Here is a 21,413-nt window from a genome sequence, read left to right as displayed (position 1 = left end):
CTATATACACTACAAATCTATCTAATTGCACATACTCAGTATCGAGTATAATGGTTGTTATAAACGTTGCTGTCTAAAGTTGCAGATATTTAAAGGCATTTAATTGAAACAATCAGATAATTTTTAAATATTCGCATTTTGTTAGTGACCCGATAAGAGACGATCAGTGTAAGAATTAATTAAGTCCAATGATTTCAGATAAATATCATTTGAATACCTGTGCTCACAATATATATAGAGCGAGCGAGGAGATAACAGAATTGCGCCCTGAGCCGAGGAGCAGAAACAAGGCATATTTAATAGCAGGGAATTTTTCAATTGTTAGTATCGTGCTTCAAACAAACTCAGTCTATCAAATATAAAATAAATATTAGTTTTTATATATTTCATTTCGTTACTTGTGAACCATATTCAAAAAAATGGCAACAGCGCATTTCCGCGGATTTTTTTTTTTTTTTTTTTTTTTTTTTTTTTTTTTTTAATAAAATAGAAATAACATTAATTTTTCATGTATGTCATTTCATTACTTTTAAACCGCATTCAAAAAATGGTGACGCGTTTCCGCGGCAAAATTTTTTCAGTAATATTTTTTTTTTTTTTTTTTTTTACAAAAAAAAATTGTTTTTTCTTTTTTAACAGATTTCGGCTAAACGAAACTTGACCCTTATTTTTTGATCGATTTTTGAAGATGGCTAAAACCGTGTCTATATCTCTAGTACAAGTACTCGTAGGGCCACAATGGCCTATATTTTTGAATTCTTTCCCCTCTTTTTAGTAAATAACAGTACTTTTATCAAAATCGGTGACATGAACAAAATCGACAATAATTTTCATGACTATATTATGTATATGGAAAAAAGTCGAAAAATTGACAGCTTTTTTAACTATTTTCAAGGCTCTTAGAAAAATAGTAATCTTGGTCATAAAATTTATTAGGTCATATAATAATAAAAAAATAAAAAAAATTACTAATAGAAACTTTATATCTACCGACCGGATGTTGCGTCGTCGAGCGGGACATAGGAAATCCCATGTAAATTTTAATGGGGTCAATTATTGGCTTCCCTAATTATTTTAGAGAATAATTCTATTTAGGTTTACTGAAGAGCACTAAAACCCACATTCAAAAGAATAACTTTAGATATTTTTGATTAGCCCGTTTACGAGTTATCGCCGATTTCCTTTAAAATATTTCTCCTTTCTTATGGCCCTGTATTTACTTATGAGCTCCAGTCAAGGTAAAAGATAACTATCAAATGAACTTGTCATTTCAGAAATTTATCTATTTAGTGCTTTATTATCTATGGTGCTTTATTATTATTATTAAAAACTCATACCTACATCGAAAATATTAGCCATGAATAATTACACTATCGAAGAAAAAGTATTGATGATTAAATGGTATTATCAAGGAAATGGTTATCAAAAGGTGTCGGACATGTTTGCTGCTCTGTATCCGAATAGACCGACACCTGGAAAATCTACAATCGCAAGGAATATCCAGAGATTTGAGACCAAAGGTACCCTAATAAATAACTGCAGATGTGAAGCAAGGCAGGAACAAAGAGAAGATGCAAGAAATGATACCGAAGTTTTAATGTGCGTAGAAGAAAACGATGGAAAGATCAGCACAAGGAAACTTGAGGATGAAATAGGAATAGATCACACTACAGCGTTTCGAATTTTGAAACGACATAAATACTATTCCTTCAAATATGAAAAGCACCAAGAGCTATGAGATGGGGACGAAATACGGCGGCAGGCGTTTTGTTTTGATATGATGGAAAGAGCAAACACGGATAGGAAATTTTAAAAACATATGTTTTACTGACGAATGCACGTTTACCTTAAATAATGAACCCAATGTTCAAAACTATCGATATTGGAACAAAGACAGGTTTGTCGAAACAAGGACGCAATATCCACAGAAAGTAAATGTTTGGGCAGGGATATTCGGACACAATATTCTCGGGCCATTATTTCTTACGCGAAATTTAAATGCAGAATATTATTTGGAACTACTCGAAAATCATATTTTACCTGCTTTACATGATGCCGCTAGGGAAAATCAGGAAGTTTGGTACCAAATGGATGGCTGCCCGGGAATATTTAGACAATAGTTTTAACGGAAACGTTATTGGCCTAAATCATACAGTAAATTAGCCAGCAAGGTCTCCTGATATTTCGCCAAATGATTTCTTTCTCTGGGGCCATTTAAAAAACAGGATATACAAGGATAAAAATACCCAAATCTAGACGAGTTAAAAAATGCTATTTCTGCCGAGTGCAATAGAATTTCAGTTTACCAACTAACGAATGTGAGAAGAGAATTTTATGATCGCCTGGGTTATTGTCTAGCAGTTGATGGAGGAATATTTGAACATCTTCTTAAATCCTAAAGTTCTTTAAAACAATTTAATAGTACCTAAACTAATAAGTTATTGAATATTGTAATAATACTATAATTAACCTTGTAATTGATTACTTTATTTTACTTTAATTCATATTAATTTGTATTTATAAATACAGCTTTAAGATTTCCGATGTAGAAATGATTTTTTAATAATAGTAAAGCACTAAATAGGTAAATTTCTGAAATGACAACTTCATTTGACAGTTATCTTTTACCTTGACTGGTGCTCATAAGTAAATACAGGGCCATAAGAAAGGAGAAATATTTAAAAAGAAATCGGCGATAACTCGTAAACGAGCTAATCAAAAATATCTACAGTTATTCTTTTGAATGTGGGTTTTAGTGCTCTTCAATAAACCTAAATAGAATTATTCTCTAAAATAATTAGGGAAGTCAATAATTGACCCCATTAAAATTTACATGGGATTTCCTATGTCCCGTCCGACGATGCAACACCCAGTATATCGATAACATTTTTCTTAAAATGCTCATTCCTAGTAGTTAATTACATTATACAGTTACTCTATACAGGAATTTACAAGCGTCTACTTGTCTGACGCAATAAGTCTTGAAGTTTACAGTATTTTATAAAGAAATTGCAAAAAAAATCAGATATAAACAACGCAAAAACCGAAAAACCCTACATTCGTTTCAGAGAAGTTAATTGGTAATTACAAGATAATATACGTATATATAAGAAACATTTCAATGCAATTCTTATAGTATATAAGTCGGTTTTGTATTAATTATAGTAGTTTTTGTTCAACAAAAGTATGTATATCTTTATTTTTTTATTTTTTTTCGTAATTATTCAATTTTTTTTGATTTTGGAAAATATTTAGTAGTTTTATCAAAATTAACATTTCAAAGAAACTTCCTGCAATTATTATTATATTTATCAATATAACTTATGTACCAATGTTTTTTTTTTTTTAATATTGCACAGAAATAAATAAAACACAACATGAATAAAACAAAATTTTATTAATAATAACTGTTACCGAGTTTTATACCCGCCGGCTGTATCTCAGAAACTACTTATCGTATAACTTTGGGAAAAAAATTCTAATAAGTAAATCGACTAAGAGAAATCGCTGGAAATTATTTTCAAGTTCGAAAAATGCCCGCTAGGTGGCGTTTCTCTAAGAGCCAATCAGAAAACAGGGTGTTTCTCAAAAATATGCCAACTGAGGAGGTATTTTAAATATTACTATTATAATCATCGAGAATGATTACAATAGTAATATTTAAAATATCTGTTCACCTGCATATTTTTGAGAAAAACCCTGTTTTCTGATTTGCTATTAGAGAAGCGCCCCCTAGCCGGCATTTTTCGAACTTGAAAATAATTTCCAGCGATTTCTCTTGGTCTATTTACTTATTAGAATTCTTTTCCCAAAGTTAGACGATAAGTAGTTTCTGAGATACAACCGGCGTCCATTCTTAGTTTGGCCACCAGGTACAGCGTAATAGACTCTTAAACAAAACGTCTTCTTATAAAAATCACAGAAATATAAAATACGTATTATTGAAATTATCGGCAAAATAGTTCTTGCGATTACAAAGTTGCCACTGATTTTTCGCAATAAATTTTATTGATCAATAATAATTCATTCGAAACCAGTTTTGAGTTGTTTTATCGTTATTTACAAAATAATTTAACAAACGATTTCAAAACTATATACACAATTGACCTCTGGCTGTGATAACACATCCAAATGTCAAACACTATCATCTATCTTTAGCTATGAATAAAAAAAAATACATTTTTTTTCAAACGTTACAAAAGTATTAATTTTTGTGACGTGATTGACAATATAAAAACGTCATTTTAACGAAAATATATTAACTGACATAAAGTGTCAAATTCAACGAGCGTAACCATAGTTTTTCGATATACAGGGTGTTTCAAAACAAATGCGAAAAACTTCAGGGGGTGATTCCTTGTTCAAAATAAAGGGTAGTTTGCTTTATAAACGTTGGGTCAAAAGTCAACCATTAGGGAGATATCGCGGTACAAAGATGGCGGAAAAATAATGTTTTTATTTTTTTATCTTGAAAACGAAAAGAGATAGACTAATGAAATTTTACGGAAGCATTACTGTTATGAAAACACACTTTCTGGTAATTTTTTCACTTTTTTAAAATGAGTGTGAATAAACTACCCCTATCATTCTTGTTAACGAAATTTAAAGAAAAATCTTATCAAACACATGCAAAAAAAATAATTTGTATAGTTTGGTTTATTTAGAAACTTTTTATCTCTTGTGTTTTTTGATAAAACTCACCGATTTGAAATTAAAAATAAAATGTAAAACATTACAAGGACTGCAAGGTGCTTGTTTCCAGTGCTTTTATTGTTCAACGTCTGCCAATTGGGTTGGTGGACAATGAAGCAACAAATTCTCTTAGAAGGCTAAGTCGTAATCTGCTTAGCAAACCCTAAGATCTTTATGGGTTTCTTTGAGGTGTTGGAAGGGTGGGTCCATTATTTAGAAACTTTTTTATCTCTTGTGTTTTTTTGATAAAACTCACCGATTTGAAATTAAAAAATAAAATGTAAAGCATTACATGTCAGGACAAAAAACATTTTTAGATAAAGAATCTAGTGGGCAGCTGTAATTTTTTTAGGAAAAAGTCTAGTCGGCCGCTGTCACTTTTTAGGATGTTTCTAATATTGTTTTATTTGACATTACCCTACTGCAATACGTTATTATCTAGATTATAATTATTATCATTATTATCACTAGATTCTTAATCTAAAAATATTTTTAGTCCTGACATGTAATGCTTTACATTTTATTTTTTAATTTCAAATCGGTGAGTTATAAAAAAATTACAAGAGATAAAAAAGTTTCTAAACAAACTAAACTATCCAAATTAATTTTTTTGCATGTGTTTGATAAGATTTTTCTTTAAATTTCGTTAACAAGAATGATAGGGGTAGTTTATTTCAACCCCTTCTACTCATTTTAATAAAGTGAAAAAATTACCAGAAAGTGTGTTTTCATAACAGTAATGCTTCCATAAAATTTCATTAGTCTATCTCTTTTCGTTTTCAAGATAAAAAAAAGAACATTATTTTTCATAAACTCTTTGCTGATATCTCTAATGGTTGACTTTTGACCCAAGCGACAACCTACCAGCCTGAGCAAAATCACCTAATGCCCCGACTATTGAAACACCCTATATTCTAGGCATTACTTTTAAATAATTTTATTTACAACCGCATATGTAATGCAACATTACACAGCTTTTAAAAAATTTGAAAGTCTCAAGGTATCTATTTCTTCCTCTTCATTTCCCTCACCCATTCCCCTCACTCGTTTTTTTTTTTCTGAAATATCAATAATAAGCATAGGTTTCATCTTCCAGTAGCTCATCAGTTTGAGCATACCCTAGACACACTACTATACAGGGTGTCCCAGAAATGAGATGCAGATATTGCAACTGGTAGTATAGTTCAACCCCAGAAACACGCCTATGAGGTTTTTGCGAAAAAATGTTGAAAATTTTATATTTTTCTTGACATTTTCCGGAAAATGTTGAAAAACTTTTGAGTGCCACTGTTCACTCCCCGGGAAATTCGTTTACCAGGCATAGAGAGTGTCGGAGAGAATGCAACGTTGCCACCTCCTACCATATCCACATTCTGCATGTTATCTATAAATTCAATTATTTTTAGTTGCTACAGAAAAAAATACGAAAATTAATTTTATTCATATTAGTGTAGATTGCTCTACTAATTCTACAGAAACGCGCAATATTTTAAATACTTTTTCCACTGGAGTAAACTGAAAAAATAAATCTTAACATTAATTACAATAAGCTTCTCTCACCCACTTAAAAAGTAACGCACCTCTGCAGAACCTCTTGGGTGGTGTGGAATTTTGCAAGTAGTTTTAAATCTTTCTAGTCGATGTGGCAACAGCGGGCGTTTTTGTTTACTAGGTATTATTTAAAACTAAAGGGCTAAAGTGCTTATTTCCAGTGCTTTATTGTTCAACGTCTGCCAGTGGGTTTAGGACAACAAGCAACAAATTCTCTTAGAAGGGCTAAGTCGTCATCTGCTGTAAACCTAAGACCCTTTATAGGTTCTTTAGTATTGGAAGAGGTGGAATCCATAGTTTAGGCCATATTTATTTAATTAAAACTAATCCCAGCTACTTAAATGTCAAATTACCTAATAAAACTAAAGCAATAATTCAAAACAATTCAAACATAACCTAAAATAAAAGATCTCGCCGCGCCGGCCGGCTCCGGTTGTCAAATACCCGCACATGCCCATTTAAGCAATTTTTAAACGTTATCAGAGGTTATTTAGAAAGAGCGCTTGTAATTGATCCGCAAATTACGTCAGACGGTAACGTTATTAGCGGGTGTTGCGTTAAAAATTGACTCGCGCATATCGTAACCATGATAAGGTACGCGTAAATACTGATCATAGAATATATCGATTAGAATTTTAGATTTTTCTATTACTAGAATATATCGATTTATCGATTTATCATAGAATCAACTTGTATACCAAAAGATTTATTGATTTATTGATTTATTGATTTATTGATTTATTGATTTATTGATTTATTGATTTATTGATTTATTGATTTATTGATTTATTGATTTATTGATTTATTGATTTATTGATTTATTGGTTATTGATTTATTGATTTGGCCAGTTTATTGATTTATTGATTTATTGATTTATTGATTTATTGATTTATTGATTTATTGATTTATTGGATTTATTGATTTATTGATTTATTGATTTATTGATTTATTGATTTATTGATTTATTGATTTTATTGATTTATTGATTTATTGTTGGACATTGATTTATTGATTTATTGATTTATCGATTTATCGATTTATTGATTTATTGACTTATTGATTTATTGATTTATTGATTTATTGATTTATTGACTCATTGATTTATTGATTTATCGATTTATTGATTTATTGATTTATTGACTCATTGACTCATTGATTTATTGATTTATAGACTTATTGATTTATTGATTTATTGATTTATTGATTTATTGATTTATCGATTTATCGATTTATTGATTTATTGACTCATTGGTTTATTGATTTATTGACTCATCGACTCATTGATTTATTGATTTATCGATTTATTGACTCATTGACTCATTGATTTATTGATTTAATGATTTATTGATTTATTGGATTATTGATTTATTGATTTATTGACTCATTGACTCATTGACTTATTGATTTATTGATTTATTGATTCATTGATTTATCGATTTATCGATTTATTGATTTATTGACTCATTGATTTATCGATTTATTGATTTATTGATTTATCGATTTGTTGATTTATTGTTGATTTATTGACTCATTGACTCATTGATTTATTGACTTATTGATTTATTGACTCATTGATTTATTGATTTATCGATTTATCGATTTATCGATTTATTGATTTATTGACTTATTGACTTATTGATTTATTGATTTATTGATTTATTGATTTATTGACTTATTGACTTATTGACTTTATTGACTTATTGACTTATTGACTTATTAGGCTTATTGACTTATTGACTTATTGACTTATTGACTTATTGACTTATTGACTTATTGACTTATTGACTTATTGACTTATTGACTTATTGACTTATTGACTTATTGACTTATTGACTTATTGACTTATTGACTTATTGACTTATTGACTTATTGATTTATTGACTTATTGACTTATTGACTTATTGACTTATTGACTTATTGACTTATTGACTTATTGACTTATTGACTTGATGACTTAATTGATTTATTGACTTATTGATTCATTGATTCATTGATTCATTGATTTATCGATTTATCGATTTATCGATTTACCGATTTATTGATTGATCGATTTATCGACTTATCGATTTATCGATTTATCGATTCATCGATTCATCGATTCATCGATTCATCGATCCATCGATTCATCGATTCATCAATTCATCAATTCATCGATTCATCGATTCATCGATTCATCAATTCATCGATTCATCGATTCATCGATTTATCGATTTATCGGTTTATCGATTATCGATTTATCGATTATCGATTTGTCATAGAATATATCGATTAGAATTTTAGATTTTTCTATTATTAGAATATATCGATTTATCGATTTATCGATTTATCGATTTATCGATTTATCGGTTATCGATTTATCGATTTATCGATTTATCGATTTATCGATTTATCGATTTATCGATTTATCGATTTATCGATTTATCGATTTATCGATTTTATCGATTTATCGATTTATCGATTCATAGAATATATAGATTAGAATTTTAGATTTTCTCTGATTAGAATATATCGATTTATCGATTTATCATAGAATCAACTTATTGCCAACGTATTAATCAACGTATACCAAAATTGAGCTTCTTAAGGTGCGTATTCATTATCCGAACGAACGAACGAACGAACGAATGAAAGTGCGGTATATTTAGACGGGGACCGAACGCATGCGGCCGTTCGTTCGTTCGTTCGCTCGACCATCCGTTTCGGGTCGGTACATCAAAGGCGTTCGCGTCCGGTCTTCTCGTGCGGTTCTATCGTACGGTCCACGTCCATACCACTAGCGAACATTCTTTCGTTCGTTCGGATAATGAATACGCACCTTTACGTTGAGTGGTTTGAGCAGGATCGTGATTAATCAGTATGTCAGTCACTTAATTAAGGATTTTAATTAGTATAGATTCTAAAAATATCATAAGAATAATGAATCACTAGCAAGAAATTTCATATTACGAGCTTACAGAATCCCACCGCAGCGCAAGGGTTAAGGCCTGGTTTTCTGACCAGATCGGCCCGAAATATTTCGGTGATATAGCACGAAAAGTTCGTTAGCGTTTCCGGCCAAACCCAGTATATATGTAGGACCCGCCAGTCTAGATCGGAACGAAATTTCGGAACGAAATTTCGGGAACGTATGCGGACAGCAGTTCGTTTGTATCAAACTAGTTTTGATTTGAACGATCTCAAATCGGCGTAGTTCGCCGAACTTGTTAGGTTAGGTTAAGGTAGTGAAAAAAAATTGTGAATTTCGGCGGATTTATTTTTATAAAATTACTATTTACATTTGGTTTTCCGATATCTCTCTAATAACTGTGCCGGTCAGGCGCTGTGCACAATTTTAGAGGCCATAAGTGGGCGTGCTATGTGCGCAAACTAGTAACCTAACTACTGCCCGATTCCGAAAATTGGAACCACGAAAAACAATAAAGAAAAAACAAAGATTATAATCTGTATAATCTGTGCTAGTAGCCTGGTCTTCTCTGTATATATGTAGACGAGGCCTTAAAACGTTTTATTTTTCAGCCTAAACTAATGCCAGGCGGGAACTACATAAAAATAGGCAGGGACTCGGCAAAAAGTACTTATTTGCTGTTCGCACCTCCCTCAGAAGAAGTGGGGGTACTCGCTAAATACCTGAACACTTTCAAGAAACATGAAGTCAACCTGTTGCACATCGAATCCAGACCTTCCACCAAAATGCCTGATTTGTACGAATTCATGGTGGAGTGTGCTCCTTCTGGAGACCTAAGTGGGGCTATAGAGGACATTAAAAAATGCAGTCAGTACTTGCAGATCATCTCCAGGGATTACAAGGATAACAAAGGTACATGAACCAGACCAAGACGAGAAATATAAAATATACGAACAAAACAGTAGGAACTATCATGAGAATACTACTCAGAAACATTCGATATTGAAAATTCATTCGAATAATGAAACATAACAAATTTAGAGACAAACATGTCGTTGAAAACTATTCGAATCAAAATTATTGTATAGAATGCGTAATGTTCTGCCTTGAAATATTTTATTCTGAGTAATCTTGAGATAATCAAAAAGTTCGATACCACATTTATTCGAGTGTCATTTATAAATTCAATCATTAACCCTGCCATTTATTTTTAGGATTGTATTATAATAAAATATAACTGGATTTTTGAGGTTTCGCCCGGCGACGTCAGGGATCTCCGAAAGGTTCGGCAATCTGAAGTGGCAATGCTATGAAAGAAGAACTGGATTCCGACCATCCAGGATTCACCGATCAAGTATACAGGGATCGCAGAAAGTATTTTGCAGACATAGCATTCAATTACACAGTAAATATATTATAAAGGGCGCTGTTGCCATATATTGAGTGATAGTTGATAGCAAAGAATATTATTGTTGTTTATGTTAAACATCAACTTACAGAACAAGTTAGTTAGCTATAGAAATGTCTATATATTTTCATTCTTTTATATGAATATTCTGTTGTTATTCTGCCGTGTATATTGAATTTAATGGATGTAGGAAAAATGATTTTACAGGCATGTTTTTTAAGAAAAGACTGGTTTAATAATATAATAATAACAGTAATAATTTGTTATACCTAATAACAACAAAATTTCTCAAACAATTAAAAGACCCTTTAAGTAGTACGCACGCTTATAAACAACAAATTAGATGTCAAAATTACTTGAATTAGATCCTATTTACAAAATAATATAGTCTCTAAATTTTTGTCTGGCAACTTGGTTTATAAATAATAATATATTACAGAACTAATACCAAAAGGATTAACAATAAATTTTTAAAATCATGAAATATCAACATTTATTAATTTTAAAAGCATAGCAGTGTAATGGAAGGAAATATAGAAAGAAAGTAGAAATCAAGATTATTTATAGTTAGGTGCTATATTGTATTTAAATTCAATATGTATATCTTTTACTGGCATTTACTAAAAAATAAATGAAAATATTTCTTCATAAAAAACTACATGTAAGAGAATTAGCATAACTAAAATACAAACATCGTTAACTTTTTTTTTGGCACGTGTAATACTTTCAATTTCATTTCTCAGTGTAACGAGTTCGATAATCATTTACTTAACCACATTACTTACAATACCTTTAAAAAATCAACTATATTTCATATTATTAAAAACTAAAACATCTAAAATACAAAATATATTTTTAAAAATTAATCAAGTTCATCTTCTCTCTTAAAATTGCTACTTCTCAAAATTACCCAATAAAAAAATGGACCATATACCATATCTTTATTAATATATATTGAAAGATTCGGGCTAAGTATTTTAATACACATTTCCAATTTTCGGAAAAATTTTGACGTTACTCCACGCACACACATCGTCAATTAAAAAGCTACTCATTTTAGTATTTTAAAATATTTTAGTAAACGCCAAAAAATAGCACACTATTTATACCGTAAGTTATAAAAATTTGGAAGAACTAATAAGTACTTTTCTGACGCTTACCCACAAAAAAATCAAGCGAATACTAAAATTCTAAGTTTCATTTATCAAAAAGCAAATTCCGATAGTCATTGGCTCAACGATAACCATTTAGTCGCTTTGGCGAAGTTTAAATCACCCATAAGCTGAAGTATACCGATAGATGAATGAATGATTTTATTCGAATAAAACCATTCGATAGTTGAAATCATTCATTCAGTAACCATTCGATAGTCTACTCCGGCATGCAGGTTGGTCTGGAGATAATCAAAGTTCCGAAAATTTCGATTCGATTGTCTCTCCTCCGCAACAATGATTAACGCCTGTATTTCGATGTTTGTATTTTTCCATACCCTACCATGGTTTCCCAGAAGAATCAGGGATCTGGATAGGTTCATAATCAAATCTTTTCTATGCGCTTCGCGTCTGGATTCCGACCATCCAGATTCACCGAATCATAGTATACAGGGACTCGCAGAAATGTTTTTTGCAAGACTCTAACATTTCAATTACAAGTAAGTTGTTTATGTTAAACATCAACTTATAGAGCAAGAAAAGTAGCTATGGAAATGTGATATTTGTATTTTCATATTCTTTGCCCAAAGTCATCCGATTTTGATAGTAGCACCCAGTGTATTTAAATTGTCTACTTGTTGGATCTGGAGGCGTTATCATTAATGAACCTTTTAAAACAAGCGGCGTTGGAATTGACAGCTAAGTATTCCGGTCTTCTTTAGACTAACTTCTGAAGTCCCTATTCACCTGTATATTGAATTTAATGACTTTTTCAAAATATTTTACAGGCATGGTCAGAAATTACCTCACGTAGAATATACCAAAGAAGAAGTGGAGACTTGGGGAAAGGTGTTCAGACAATTAAAGACCCTGTATAGTACGCACGCTTGTAAAGAACATAACCACGTGTTTCCCTTACTTGAAGAAAACTGTGGTTACAGGGAGGACAATATACCTCAACTCGAAGATGTCTCTAACTTCCTCAAAGGTAAAATATATTAAAAATAATACCAAAGGATGATAAAACTGGTGAATAGTAACTCATGTATTTCAAAAGATAGTACCGTAAAACGGGGCTACTTCGGACAGTTTTTTAGATTTTTTGTAAGTTTCTTGACCTAAGTGTGTTCAAATTCAACCAATATCTTTTGTGTGGGTTACCTTGGATTAGATCTATGTCTAACTAAAAAAACATTACGATTCATTTTTTCTTTACGTAGATATTTTATTATCTTTGAAAAGGTCGAAAGTTATCCCCATAGGTGGTCAATAATTTATATCTTGCTGCAGGGAAAATATTCATTACCTTGATGTTATACCAATAAAGGAAACTTCGGACTTCTTGATCTACGGCTATCTTTTTTCCATCGCCTGCTGCAGGACAAAGGTTATCTGTGCAAGATTTCCCGGTGTGAATCCACTTTGGTCTTCCGAGATCTCGACTAAAGAGCTGTCCATGAGGCTTCTAGGTTACGAGCTTTCCATTAGGTCTATGACCGTTCTGTTCCAGGATTAGACATCTCTATTTAAAAGATTGATTATTTCCTACAAAATATCATTGAAAAACTCTTTTGCTTCTTCCTCGGCATTTCTCCCAGCACTGGTTGCCATTCTGGATTCTTAGCTGGATCTTTTCGCCAATCGTGGATAGCTGTCTCCTCCGATGCATTCATGATACGCCTGACCTCCGATGTTTCAGCTTTTTCCATCTAGATACTACTTGCTGTAACTTCTTCTGGTGAATAGTCCATGATCAACAACTTGGATTTGCGCTTCGTAATCTGCACTCAGAGTCCACAGCTCTGAACCATAATTTTGTTAATGACTCCACAAAACTGCAATTATTCTTTCCCCGTTTAACCGACTCTCTATCTCCAGTAGTTTCCGAGAGGATACCCATTAGAGGATGATCGCAGAAAATCTCGCTGCGATTTAATCGCAACGGTGTAAATTCGCAATCGCAACCTGTGATTCCTTTCCATAGCAAACTGCGACAAATGTTCTTCCAAGTCTCTTTTGGTTATTTGCAGATAAGTTTCGATTCCACCACCAGAGGCTGTTAAGACATCCAATAACTTGTTGCTCTTCTGAATTCGGGTTGTATTTCTTCTTTGCCCAAACCCTCGTTGTTGATAGATTAACACCCAGGTATTTAAATTTGTCTACTTGTTGGATCTGGACAGTTATCATTTAATAGAAGACTTCCAAAACAAGCGTTGGAATTGACAGCTTCGGTCTTCTTTAGACTAACCTGAAGTCCCCATTTGTTGTATTCTTGATAAAGCCTCTTAGTCATAAACTCTAGATCGTATGAGTCCTGCGCAATCACGACGTGATCGTCTGCAAAGTTCAGGGTAAATAGTGTGTTGTCCCCAATGGGTATTCCCATACCTTGACATTTCGGCTTCCATTCCCTAAGGGCTACTTCGACGTAAGCGTTGAAGATCAGAGGAGATAAGCTGCATCCTTGTCGCAACCCTTTTGTGGTGTTAATTGGATTAGATAGCCTGTGTCTTATCTTAACGTACGAGTCATTTTCTTTATATAGCTCTTTTATTATCTTAAGCAAAGGTCTATCTACTTCTAAGATATTCAATACTTCCCATATCTTGCTGCGGGGGTAGAGTCATACGCTTTCTCCAAATCAATAAATGCTAGATGGACTTCTTGATCTACTGCTATCTTTTTTTTTCCATCACCTGCTGCAGGACAAAAAGGTTATCTGTGCAAGATTTCCCCGGTGTGAATCCGCTTTGGTCTTCCGAGATTTTGTCACCATACATGTCCCTGAGCCTACCTGTATACTAACTTTCCAAGAATCGGCTGACCGATAGCGTAACTTTTGCATCTTCGTTAAAAAATCAGATTGATTATTTCTAAAATATCAGTATAAAATTTGCCTCTCTTCCTCGATACTCAGCACTAGGTTGCCGTCTGGACTTGGCTTGATCATGAATCCTCTTAGTATGAGTCGGCTAATTGTTGATTTAGGAATCCTATAATACTCAGCCGCCTCTCTTAAATTTTCGCTTGGCTTTGACATCTGCTACTGCTTACTGTAACACTCTCTGGTGAATAATTTTGATAAGGGGCGACTCCCAGTTGCTTTTTGTTCATCGTCGAACCATCGTCCCATCTACCTATTATAATTATGTTATATGAGCCTAACTTTACCATTCAAACAGCTAATATTTAATTGTTACTTGTTTTAAACAAATTCGATTTTTTAAAAAATAACCAGCTATAGGTTATTGAACGTGTCTTGACTTCAGATTGGCCGTACCAATTTAAAAATATCAAAATCGCAATCGCAGGTTACAGTCGCAGCGATTTATAATTCTTTCCCCATTTCAACTGACTCTATCTCCAGTAGTTTCCCAAATACCCATAGAGAACATCGTAGGAAACTCACCCTATGAGGAGAAACAGTTGCAGTCCCGATTTTTTGTCTCACCCAGCTTCTATTTGTTCTCGAACACTTCTCGAACGGCACCGGGCGTCTTAGGCCGAGTTCGCACGGGTCCGCAACAATAAAATTATTATTCCTTACTTCGTTAATGTACTCCACAGGGTGTTTCAAACTTTCACCAAAATATCAACATTTTGTTTTCCCTCGTATAATTGACAGATGGCAACTTTCATTTTTAATTTAGAAAGACACACTAAAAAGTCAAATATTTTAGCTACATAATTGCTTAAAAAATCATCAAAATCCGGTCCACTAGAAGACAATATACAGGGTTGTTCACCATACGACACGGGTATTGTGGCTAAACGATGAGATTTTTACAAATTGTAAGTTTTGGGTTCGATGAAGGACTATTAGAGGTACAATTTAAAAATAATTTTACAAGATACAGAGTGTCCCAAATAAGTAAAAAATATCAAAGTTTTATTTTTTAAATGGAACACCCTGTATATTATTACATTTTTAGTTTCTACGATTAAAATAAAGGTAAATTTGATTAAGATTTATTATACTTACCGTTTTTGAAATATTTTCAATTTTGTGAAATTGCAGTAAAAATTTTAAGGCTTCATTTCTCCAAGGGTATCAAAATTTTTGATACTAAATATTTACTGAAGTTTATTTAGTGATCAGTTATTGTGTAGTAATAATAAAAATAATACTACCTTATACAGAGTGTCTAAAAATTTATTTTAAATAATTATTAGCTTCAAACGGCAATAACTTGTTTAATTTAAATGGAACACCCTGTATATTTTACTAGAATCAGATGCACAATTTAATTGTCTATCAAATTATATTAAACCATTTTTTACCTATCTCTTTAAGTTTCCGTAGAAAATGCATTTTCTTGTAATTTAGAACTTATTTATCAATATACCCATGGACTATTGACATTTTAGGTCATTTTTAAAGATGTACCAAATTTTTAAAGAGTACAAATATTAATATTGTCGATATAATTCGTTTATTTCATTAAAAAATAAAAAAAAACTGTTTAAATATTTGTTAAAGAGGATCAGTTAATATGATTCCAGTATTCAAACAACATTAACTGACTGTTTGCTTTGATTAATAATAATTGCTCCAAATACTAAAAAACTGAATTTTGTATGGGCATTAGACAGTGTGATAAAAAGTAACACCTTAAAAATGATATTTCATTTTTTAATAAATGCTTATTTATAACTACAGAGACTTTAATTTGATAACTTATTATTATATTGATTTCTGACTCAAATCCACATTTATTTATAATAATTTATTAACGAACACAATTAAGTATGTCATTAATTAGTATATGGGCGGAAATAATGGTGTTATATTTAATTAATGGTATACTCTTTTATAAAGATTTAAATAGTTTTCTTTTTGCATACAAATGGGCTAGTAATATTATCGCTTTACTAAAAACGATAATATTACTAGTCTGTACATTTTGTACATTTGTTGCTTTAAAAACATCTAAAATGTCAGTATTCCATGGGTATATTGATAAATGATGTCTAAATTATAAGAAAATGCATTTTCTACGAAAACTTGAAGGGATAGGTAAAAAATATAGGTATAATACAACTTGATAGACAATTTGATTGTGCATCTGATTCTCGTAAAATATACAGGGCATTCCATTTAAATTAAAGAAGTTATTGCCGTTTGAAGCTAATAATTATTTAAGATAAATTTTTAGGCACTCTGTATAAAGTAGTATTATTTTTATTATTGCAACACAATAACTGATTAATAAATAAACTTCATTAAATATTTAGTATTAAAAACATTGATACCCTTGGAGAAATGAAGATTTAAAATTTTTACTGCAATTTCACAAAATTGAAAATATTTCAAAAACGGTAAGGTTTAAGTATAATAAACCTTAATCAAATTTACCTTTATTTTAATCGTAGAAACTAAAAATGTAATAATATACAGGGTGTTCTATTTAAAAAAATACATCTTTGATATTTTTTATTATTTGGGACACTCTGTATCTTATAAAGTATTTTAAATTGTACCTCTAATAGTCCTTCATAACTATTTTTTCTGCTCAGATTGTACAGGGTTCACTTTGAGGCCAGTAGCTGGACACTCTCCTCAGAGATTTTCTAGCAGGGTTAGCGTTCAGGGGTATTCCTCACAGTATATCTAATACTCCGTGTCGTATGTAGTGAGCAACCATATATAAAAACTTTAAAATACATGAAAATTTTAAAGGTGCCATTTTTTGTACCGGTGAGTGTATAAATAACTATTTTTTTCTGCTTAGATTGTACAGGGTTCACTTTGAGGCCAGTAGCTGGACTACTCTCCTCCAGAGATTTTCTAGCAGGGTTAGCGTTCAGGGTATTCCACTCCACCCAGTATATCCGACATCCCAGCAAACCGTACTATACCCCTGAACCTGACGTATGTCACGAACTCCTAGGACACGCACCCTTATTTGCTGACCCAGAATTCGCCCAATTTTCTCAGGAAATCGGACTAGCATCATTAGGTGCTCCAGATGACTACATTGAAAAGCTAGCCACGGTAAGTATACAGGGTGTTTTCCCAAAATTCAGTAGACATTGAACTACTATAAGAGAAATCAATAAAAGTTCAGAAAGAGTTAGAGAAATCCAATTCAATAACTTTTATTGATTTTTCTATAGAAGGTGAATGTATAGTCTATAAAATGAATATCTTTGAATTTTGACAGATTATTTATACATATTGAGATATTAATACTACAGTTTAATAAAGTAGGTTTTAATATTCCATAGATGTATTAAATAGTCCTTATACTACTAAATTATAAGTCGGATACTGTTTAAAAAGGATAAGTTCTTTACAATATGATAACACCGATTAGAGGCGAGGGAGCCTATTCATTCATTTATTACCTTGTAGTACGCGTGGCAAGTGTGCGGTAAAGCTTTGATGCCGCTATGTCCCCGGCTGTATTAACGCATTTTCTTAGTTTGTAGTCCTTAAGTGTTTATTTTATTGACTTTTTCTGTTCAAGAACTATAAAATATGGTTCGCCAGTGCCAAATTTGCAAGAAATTTGACTTAAATAATCCATTTAAGTCTTGAAACGACTTTCGACCGGTAGACAACTCTCAATTTGCCCATTGGGAGCCAGTGGCGTTGTTGTAGAAAGGCGCTTATTTAGATAATATTTTAGTAAAATGTAAAATCTGAATTTTTTCTCATTACATTATTTACTTACTTACATTGTAACAAAGTCATAATTATAACCCTGTTAATAATTAATAATGATTTTATTAAAAATATGGTTTATTCTAAAATTATCTTGAGCATATAAAATAACATACAAGAATTTTAAATTGATATTACATTATGAAACAATATTTTTTAATATACCGGGTCGTCTCAAAAGTGGCTCACCCCCTATAACTTTTTTATTTTTTCAGATAAAAAAAACAGATTTGTATGTTAGTAGGTATATGACATAAATTAGGATTTATTGACGTATTCAGTTGTTTTTGGTCTCTTCCTGTTTCACCGAAATGATTACATCTTTTGATTTTTAAAGGCACCCTCGGTATATTGCTACTTTATTCGATAAAAAATGACACTCTGAATAGAATGACATATCATATGTCAACATTTGACAATGTCGCTTAAAAACAAATCGTATTTTAAATTTCAATCCAGGGTACCATGGTGTTGTTAAAAACACTAAGTTTTAATCAAGGAGCCTTGGCAAAATAGTTTTGATTGTCTAATAGGTTTCGTGTCTTGTCTAGGCCGGTTAAAAGATGTACAAATCGTATTTTTAATCATATGTCAATTTTTCCAAATGGAACAAGGGTGATTCATTAGCATATTTGGAAAAAGCATTTTTTATGAATATATTGATACCACACACTTGGTATTTTGAGTCAAATTGTCGTTATGAACCGCGTGTTACAATTACAATTAAACCATATGCAAAAATGTCAAAAGTTGACATACGATATGTCATTCTATTAAGAGTGTCATTGTCTATCGAATCAAGTAGAAATATACCGAGGGTGCCGTTTAAAAATTAAAAGTTATAGTCATTTCCGGTGAAAGAGGAAGTGACCAAAAACAATTGAATGCGTCAATCAATCCTAATTAATGTCATATACTAACATACTAAATCTTTTTTTTTTATTTGGAAATATAAAAAAAAATATGGAGATGAGCCACTTTTGGGATGCACCCGGTATAATAGAGATAGTACCGAATTAAATAAATGTAGTTTTCATTTTATCCACTTCCTATCACCTTCTTTGCTTTAATGGAACAGATTTATGTTTTCTCTAATTTACATAATAAGACATCACCGAACCAGAAAAAAAATTACAATAATCATATATTTTTTTCTCTCCCTGTCGCCGATTCTATTATATCTGTGGAATAGATCCTGTTTTGATTAATATTAGGGGTTGTAAATGTTTGACTAAAATTAATATTCATTAGTGTTTAAAAATTACGTAATTTCGATTTATAAAATTTCTTCTATAACGTGTATTTTTTATTATTTTTATCTTTTGGATTGTTGTTTTTCTAAACTTATTTAAAGACTATCCTAAATCTGTAAAATATAAAAGTTTTAAATACGATATATTTTTAATTTAATTATAGCTTTATTAAAATAAAGCAACTATGATACGGAGTTCAGGTGTACTTGAGAACGAAAGACAGTGTTGTGTTTCTCGGCAGAGTCGTCAGGGAACGACCGTTACGACAGAGACAACCTATCTATCGCTCGTGTCGCACTCGTTATAACCTAAAACAATAACATAACAATAACAAGACAGTGTCTGACCGCATGTTCCAGCTATTTATGAATGAGATGCTCAGTCTATATTTTATTTTAAGTCTATGATACAGGGTGTTTTCCCAAAATTCAGTAGACATTGAACTACTATAGAGAAATCAATAAAAGTTCAGAAGAGTTAGAGAAATCAATTAAATAACTTTTATTGATTTTTCAATAGAGGTGAATTGTGTCCAATTCTCAATGATAAAAAGGTATAAATGTTTTTATTTCTCTTTTAGTGTTTCTGGTTCACTGTAGAATATGGTATTTGTCGTGAAGGGGAGAAGATGAAAGCCTTCGGTGCAGGACTTCTCTCTTCGTACGGTGAACTACAGTACGCCCTGGAAGGGAAATCGGAATACCGAGTTTTCGAACCTTCAAAAACAGCTTTGCAGAAATATCCAATCACGGAGTACCAGCCTGTGTACTACGTAGCGGAAAGTTTCGAAGATGCCAAGGAAAAAATGATGTAAGTACCTACTAATATGGCACAGAACGTGTAAAAAAATATTTAAGACTCTCCCACAATAAATAAAATAACTCTAATTCAATCACCCAGAATTTTTTTAGCAAATAATGTTGATAAAATTTTCAACGTTATTCATTTTTAACCCATTAACATTTTTCTTGACATTCTCCTCAAATTACTTGCTACACTTTTTTAAATAATAAAGTATTTTTACAATTTTTTATTTTTTTATCCAAAATCCACAGAATATTTTGACTAGTATTAAGCATTGAATAAGGGTTTTTATTTTCAGAAAATATGCTGCAACAATTCCAAGACCGTTTGGCGTGAGATACAACGCTTACACTCAGAGCATCGAGGTCCTAGACGCCAAACCCCAAATCCAACGACTGGTCAGCAACATCGGGTCAGAAATGGCCGTCCTGATCGACTCACTGAAGAAGCTTTAAAAATACCTACACCTTAAGAATAGAAACAGTATTTAAAACTGGGAAATAAAAATACTCTATTTTATATTTCTTATATATTTATTCTAAAATATGAAATACAAAAATACTAACCGCTCATTTTGTTTTTTATACGTTTTGTGATCTTATAACATAACAACCCATTATTTAGAGATACTTTAATTGCACGAAAAACAAAACTAATACTATTTTAAATAATAAAGTTAATTTAGGAACAAAAAATCACTCTATCTTGGGCCTGACATAAGTAACAACACTGAAAAAAAAAATTAAAATAATTAGAGATAGTTAAATGTATCGATATTTTGTATTATCGATATTCAAAATATCGATAATATTTTATATCGATAATGCTAAATATCGATATCTATTTTATGTTATTGATTGATTTAGAAGATTTGATAATGGTTTGTAGTAAATAATAAATTACTTCACTAGTTAAAGATGTTTAAATGTACCGAGATATTTTAGAATGTCGATGTTTGTAAATATGTATCAATATTTT

The 21,413-nt window shown here is 31.4% G+C and overlaps 1 protein-coding gene across 1 annotated transcript; it reads left to right on the top strand.

Annotated features, from left to right (window-relative positions):
• The first annotated feature begins 9,763 nt into the window (after nt 1–9,763).
• On the top strand, nt 9,764–21,007 carry LOC115891108 (protein henna). Its single transcript, XM_030911497.1, is given in 6 exon segments — nt 9,764–10,065; nt 12,047–12,208; nt 12,497–12,696; nt 17,444–17,706; nt 20,212–20,441; nt 20,734–21,007. Coding segments are annotated over 6 exon segments (1,308 nt in total). The 5' UTR covers nt 9,764–9,769; the 3' UTR covers nt 20,891–21,007.
• Nucleotides 21,008–21,413: the final 406 nt, after the last annotated feature.

The sequence above is a fragment of the Sitophilus oryzae genome, unplaced genomic scaffold (assembly GCF_002938485.1).
Source record: "Sitophilus oryzae breed Bouriz unplaced genomic scaffold, Soryzae_2.0 scaffold_966_pilon_pilon, whole genome shotgun sequence".
Taxonomy (NCBI): Eukaryota; Metazoa; Arthropoda; class Insecta; order Coleoptera; family Curculionidae; genus Sitophilus; species Sitophilus oryzae.
Note: the sequence above shows the minus strand (reverse complement) of the source record. Positions and strands in the feature narration are given on the sequence as shown.